The sequence below is a fragment of the Styela clava genome, chromosome 13 (genome assembly GCF_964204865.1).
Source record: "Styela clava chromosome 13, kaStyClav1.hap1.2, whole genome shotgun sequence".
Classification (NCBI taxonomy): domain Eukaryota; kingdom Metazoa; phylum Chordata; class Ascidiacea; order Stolidobranchia; family Styelidae; genus Styela; species Styela clava.
In genome coordinates, this window is record NC_135262.1 from 4,864,051 (window position 1) to 4,871,306 (window position 7,256).

Sequence of the window (7,256 nt, forward strand, 5' to 3'; positions counted from 1 at the left end):
ATTAAGAAAAAGAAATATCACAATAAAGGAGAAATTCTCATATTTATTCCATGGAGGGAAGGATGACCTAATCACACAACAAACTGCAGCCTATTGTCCAGTTGCCAGTCCAAATGAAGCATGGGAATAATTTCCTTAGATAACATTAATATGCTGACAATTGAACGAGAATAATCACATAAGCTACCAGAGAATCTATACAGTTTATTTTTTAGTCGACAGAGTAGCAAATTTTTCACTGAGAGCCTTCATAACATCCGAATGCTTCGGAGTCATTCCTCCTACTGAGTTGGCCCGCTGTACTGTTTTATAATTCTCCTTAACAAACATCGCAAACTTATTCGGCTGTCTTGTTTTTGCTGGTGTGCCATCAGATTTTGTCGGTGGCAGCAAGACAAGTTTACCACGGCATATGCCACAAGCTTGTTTATCCACTTTGATCGATTTTGAATGTCGGCCGTAAATTTTACGACAAGTTGTGCACTGGTAGTGGAACTTGTATGTGATGTCATAGCTGTGACATCGTTTTACCACTGGCATTTCAGGGTGTGCGGATGTAGCTTTGCGAGCCCATGCTTTCCAATAAGGACCATGGCCGTCATTCTGATTGTCGAGCAACCATACAGCGGCATGGCACATTTCATGGCATAAAGTATCTCGCAATCGATGTAGCGTGTCTAAAACCTTTTCTGAAAGTGATATCATTGCTTTGTACGTTTTACTGACACATCGAATACCGTTTTCAACTGAGGTTACAGTTCTTGATGAACATTTCGTAACACCAGCTGTTTTGGTAAGTCGTTTATCCCATTCCACGATCATATCTTTTGGTAAACGATCCATGAAAATAGTTTTATTGAAAAAATCGTAAAGAATTTTAGTGACTAACTCCCGTTGCCTTTTAAAACCAGAACCTTTCTCACAATTGGATGGTATGTTAGAAGGGATACCATTGCTTCTTAAATTTACAGTTTTTGGTTTAACAGGTTTTTCAGTGTAGCATAATTTTGGCGGTTTTCGTAGAGGCGTAAATGTTTTTCTTCCTAAATTAGGTTCAGATATTTTACGCCTTGGTGGTATAAAATCCTGATTTTGTATATCTTTGAGAGCAGATGACTTCCCACCATTAATTCTAGCAACAAGGGGAGTATAATCGTCTTCTTCAGGATCTTTCAAATCTGGAATTGGATTAGGAATTTTTTTCTCCGATGAACTAACTGGACTATCAAAGACAGAATTTGCTTCGATATTAGAATGTAAAGGTGATTCAAAAATATTGTTATCTAAATTCTCCTTATCTCTGTTTTCAGTATCTTCATCAATAAAGATAACATCATTATCGAGATCAGAATTATCAGAATCATCGCTTGATATTACTAGAATCCTTGATGTCTTCTTAGCTGAAGATATTATTGATATTGCTCGGTTAGATGGCTGATTTTGTCCAGTGTTTGGAGCTGATGACACGATCTCTTCATCAGATAGCAGAAAGTCAGGAACTTCCCTTTCTGATGATGCATCTGGTCTTATTTCTTGAGCTTTCAAGCCATTTTCAGAAGCAGAAGTTGTCCCAATATCACCACAAAGTTTCGAGCAAATCTTTGTATCAATTGCGTGACCCTTGCTATTTGTTTTGTTTGCCGAAGCAGTTTCATTTTCATAAATTCCAAGATTAGGTTTCTTTTCTAATGACAAGCTAGAAAATTTACCTGTGGAAGAGTTTATGTTATAAGTTGGTACATTATCGTCAGCAAGTAAAAGTATTCGAGATGACTTTTTATGATTTCTTTTAGTTTTGAAACCAGACGTATCACATTCGTCTAATAGACTAGAAAAGTCTTCATCAGGCAACAGAACCCTCGGTGACTTTTTCAAAGATTTACATTTAGTTTTTCCAGGCTTATTTAGAGTTATATTATTATGCCTTTCCTTAAGAATAATAGGATCATTTTTAACTTCGTCTGGTACGAGATTTTTTACAATATCAACATTTTGAAAAACATCACACTCTTCATCACTGGTATCGTCGGAAGAAAAAACAATCCTGGGTGTCGCCACTGACTTTTTGTTTGAGTTCTTAGCAACTGACGAAGATCGAGGAGTAAAGCTCCCACGTCTTCGTAATTCATCCAAATGCTTCATTTCAGATTTCTTATTCCTTGAGTTGGTATTTCGTTTGGAAAGACTATTATTCAATGCAGGTTTGAAAAACTTTTCTCCGACGCTACTTTGCTTCTTTCGAATATTTCTTCTAGATTCTTCTGCATCTTTATCTACTTTGTCACTATCAGATGACTCCTTATCAGCTGATAATTCATCCTCATCCTCTTTTCCAATCGAATCTGTGCCAGATAATTCAGAATCGCTTTGCTTTAAAGTCAGTTTTATTACAGATGAAATGTTATCATTGGTGTTTTGTTGAGAGCCGATGCTACTTAGTTTTTTTCGAGTATTTCTCCTAGATTTTTTGGCATCCTCCCCTGCTTTATCACTATCAGATGACTCCTTATCAGCTGAAAATAAAACCTTATCTTTATCTTCAGCTGAATCTACACCAGATAGGTCAGAATCACTTAGACTTAAAGTCAGTTTAAACTCAGGAGAAACATTATTGGTGTTCTGCAGAGAATCATTGCCGATGTTTGAAGATAAGGGATTCTCAGGAGAAGGCTTGCAGAAATAACCAATTTGATTTCTATTGTCGTTATCATGTGATAACTTATTGAGTTTCTCCGAAACATGCTTTTCATTGGGAGAGATATATTCGTCACTACTTTCAGATGTAGATGAATCGTCTTCATTTTTTCGTGATATTCGCAAAGCAGAAAAATCAATCTCAATATCATTAGAAGATTGAATTTTTTTCTGTTTTCCGTCATATTTTCCCTTAATATGTATCGAAGATTGTTGAGAAATCATGTCAATAGTTTTCTTCAAATCCTTGTCTTGAGAATCCTGGGTCCTCTTAGGAGATTCTATGTCACTGTGAGAATCCTCCTCATCAAATGACACATGATCATCACTGACCACAAACTCATCCAAACTCCCAGATGACAATCGGAACTTATCTTTATCTTTGTTTGGTCGCAGAGAAGCAAAAAATCCTTCAAGATCATCTGATTCTGAAGAAGACATTCCCCAATGCTTTCTAGTAATACTTAATTCTAGGCTAAAGAAAAAAGCTAATATAAAAAAAAATGAAAAATATAAACTTCAATACAGTAATATAAACTATTTAAAAAATCAACAAATAGTAATACAAATACAAAAAAAAAACACAAAATTAGGCAAAAGGCAGTCAAGCAGCAAAGACAGCATTTGATAAGTTTGAGGCAATACAACTGCGAAAATGTTTGCATTCAAGTTAAAATAAAAAAGATAACACATTGGCATATAATAACGTTGATGAGATACATGGCAGTAAATATTAAAAGATGTTATATTATTTGTGGATATAGCTAGAATACGAAGTCTATCATTGACAGATTTATGTCCGAATTGTTTTATTAATCCCAACGATGCTACATTAGCTGTTTTGGCAGTTTTAACAAAATTAGCGGTAGCTTTAAGCAAATCATACACCTTATTTATGATACTGTTTTGTACTGCCCAAAATTTTAAAAGGGTGGTTCGACCCGAAACCGCCCCTGGCTGCGCCACAGCCCACCACTTTTTTTTAAATACAACATTTTCTGACAAATAAGCTGCATTCATACTTTCAAATATTAAAAAATTTCTTATAACATCGTCATTTTTTTATATTAAATAAATTTTAATTAATTACCGGTAATTGATATTGAATACTGACATTCACATTACTAATTACTGCTCAATTTTGCACACAACTTTATTAAATAAAGATATTCCTGCTGAATAAATTAGCACTCACAGGATGTTTGACTCAGTGTTCACTGCTGATTCATTGAGATAGAATTAAAAATCTTGTTTTTAACCAAAATTCAACCGTTAAACTTCCGGGGCTCTTTTGTTAATGCTTTACTAATTGCATTATTTAACTGAGATCGTTGTCTGAAAAATCCTAAAGGAACACTTTCATCTTTTGTATTCGATGAAAAACTGAGCATCTTGGCTTTAGAACCAGGACTTTTTCTTGTCTTAGGTGACTTAGTTTTAGGCTTTTTGCTAGAAAGTGGACTAGGACCAGAGCTTTTACGTTTTTTGTGTAAAGTTTGGGGCGATATATACGATGTTTCAGGAGAATTTTGAGAACTAGGTATAAAATTAGAAATAAGTCTTTGACCTTTGTCACCATGTTTTGATGAACCTTGCTGATATTGGGACGAAGTCAGCGGTGAGGATGAAATAACAGAAGATGTGATTTTATACGACTTTGAAATTTCTTGTTGAATATCCAAAGGAAGATGCTGAAAAACGTCTTTGTCTATTTCCCCAAATAAAGGATGAAAAACTGGCCCATCTGGTAGAGTATATGAAACTGCAGCTTTCTCTGTCAAATTTTCTTTTTCTTTTAAGAACATTTTATCAATTTTGCAAACGGTGCCATTCTTTTGTACAGTTTTTTTAACAGATTCAAAAAATGATTTCTTTGGTGAAATAGATTTTTGTTTCTGGCTCGACTGATCAACAAAGAAAACGTCATCACGTTTTGTGGGTGTGGACTGAGATGAATTCTGCGTCAACTTGTTGAAAGAACTGTTCATATTTGAAATACAATTATCTTTCGATTTCTCACTAAAAAACTTATCAATTTTCTGGCTTCCAGTTTCAATCAATTTTACATCTTGATTTTCAGGTTTTTCCAGGCACTGGTTTTGAGAGGCGAACAATTCATTTTGGACTTCTTCAGGTTCAGTTTGTGCTACTGACTGTAATTCAGAAGTTGAAGGTTTCTCAGTAGGTATTTGCACAGTATCTATAATAGATGGTTGCTTCATTTTAGAAGTATGTTTCAGAATTGAAGACCCTCCAATGACAGAGTCAAACTTTTTTGCATTCACACTCAAGTTGTTGAGCGCAGGCAGCCATCTTTTATCGCTTGAAGATGTTGTATCTAAAGCCCTAATAAGTTGAAGACATTGCCGGTGTAAATCGTTTCGATCATAGCTTGACAACGGTCCCGATCGGGACAGGGTTTGTCCAGTTTCTAGTCCAACATGAACAGTCAATGTTCTTGCTATTCTATTATTTGCAGCTTTATCCTTTTCGAGCCTTTCAGACAGTTCAACTAGCAATGCATCAAGCCATTTATTGACTTTTTCTTTTGTGTTTAACATTTCTGGACCATTGAAATTTCTTCCACAACCAATAGATTGTGCCACATGCCTTTCTTTCACAGGTTCAGGGTCTATACCTTGACAAACCTCATGAAGCCAATAAGCATTTTTATGGCCGAACTCCTCAACTAGTTTCTGAATAGGAATTTGTCCCACATCACCGATAAAATTGATACCAAATTTTACCATTAATGATTTTCCTAATTTGCCACCTAAATTTCGAATTTTTCCAATTTTTACCGAACTGAAAAGTGAAGTAATTGATTCTTTCGGTAAAATAGTCTGTTTATTTGGCTTGTGAATACCACATGCAAGTTTTGATAACATTTTATTATGGGAAACACCAGCTGAACAACGAAAACCAGTTTGGTGATAAACAGCGGCCCTGATTTCCTCAGTGATGGCCCCGGCTATCACCAATCGTATATTCTCATTGATTGAAGATTCAGATGAAATTAGACCTAACCATTCTTCCAACCCCCCAAACCTCGCAGCCTCTTTTTCTTCATTTTCTTTATACTCAACAGGCCATCCAACAATATGAGTGTTGAGTAGTCTATGAGTAGACAAATAATCTCCCTCTCTTTTTTGAGAAATTATTTTATCAACGACATCTGTGAGGTCGATATAAGCTTCATCAATGCTTGCTCGTTCTACTCGACCGCCAAACTGTGACAATACATTGATCACTTCTGCACCGGCTTCTCTGTACCTTTAAAAGGATGAAAAGCATAAGATTTTTCATATTAGCTCAGAGGGAGAGGAAAGTTGATGGAGGGAAAACCAAAAGTCGGTTGCCAGTCTAGGTCAAGTATTGAAATAGGTTACTAACTTTACTTTGATATTACCGTACATATTAATTAATAATGTATTATATTGAAAAAAGAAAATTTAGAAAAAGCAGTTATTTCGATCATTTTACAGTTTTAACACTTGAAAATAGAAGCCAGAAATCAATATTTTATCATTACATAATGTTTTTATTATAAAAGTGAAATACCTGTCTAAATTTGCTTTTCCATTTGCTTCTGGCACTCGACAGAGATTAATTTCAGGGCATTGTTCTTTGGCATCATCTCCCATCATTCCACGAGTCACTCCAGCAGCTCGAGCTTCATAACCAACAGCAATGATTCCTCCACCACGATACGTTCTATATTGCACAACAGCACAAGGCTTCCCTTTTAAACTTGGATCTCGTCTTTGTTCAACTTGAACATAAAAACAGTCCATGTCAACTAAAACAATCACTCTATTGAATGCCGACATTGTGACAATTATACAACCTATCACATCTGATAAACAGCAGACTTACAAATGTGTTGTGTTCCAAAACTACTGTAGAAGTTAATTTTAAGTAGCTGGAATATTAAAATTAACTCCACAAATCCAAGACAATACACTGCCACTAGCAACAGCTTTTTTTTTAAATCTAAACATGTAAAAACAAGAATTTAAGTTAGAAAATACCAAAACAGTTATAGTATGAGATCGAAAACAAACAATGTTACGCCCACTAGAAGTACCGTACCTATGTTAGGTGTGTATCACAATTATAAAATATTTTTTATACAAAAGCATGCATGTTTAGACCTTTTTGAATAAAATAGTAAGGATATTTCCAAAGCATTCCTTTAATTTTACATTCAGACTAAACATTACGTAATTCTCATTACTGCGGTAATCTACTTAGGCTACTATTTCCAAAATAATTCTACATAATCATGAGTGAAAATCAATTGTTTACAATCTTCAACAACATTTATGTTGCACACAACACATAAGGTTTTGCTGCCAATCTGTGATGCCATATGAAAAATTTCCAAACATGATACAATTGCAACTTAAATCCGGGCAAAACACATGTGAGACTCTTTTGTACGACCAGAAAACGGGACCGCGGGAGCTGGCGGAAAATATAAAACCCCCGCAAACTTATTTGCATAAATTGCAACACTCACGCTCCATTGGCCACTGAAAATAGAGGACTTTTGGATCCAT

General features: G+C 35.2%; 2 protein-coding genes across 2 annotated transcripts; both read right to left on the reverse strand.

Moving 5' to 3' along the window:
- Nucleotides 1–73: 73 nt before the first annotated feature.
- LOC120332162 (uncharacterized) lies at nt 74–3,166 on the reverse strand. The gene has a single exon (XM_039399355.2). It carries the CDS (start codon nt 3,133–3,135, stop codon nt 205–207), a length of 2,931 nt encoding a protein of 976 aa, XP_039255289.2. The 5' UTR covers nt 3,136–3,166; the 3' UTR covers nt 74–204.
- A 708-nt stretch (nt 3,167–3,874) lies between these two features.
- LOC120332163 (DNA polymerase eta-like) lies at nt 3,875–7,160 on the reverse strand. The gene is made up of 2 exons (XM_039399356.2): nt 6,256–7,160; nt 3,875–5,967 (listed from the first exon to the last, which is right to left on the reverse strand). Exons 1-2 carry the CDS (start codon nt 6,522–6,524, stop codon nt 3,960–3,962), a joined length of 2,277 nt encoding a protein of 758 aa, XP_039255290.2. The 5' UTR covers nt 6,525–7,160; the 3' UTR covers nt 3,875–3,959.
- Nucleotides 7,161–7,256: the final 96 nt, after the last annotated feature.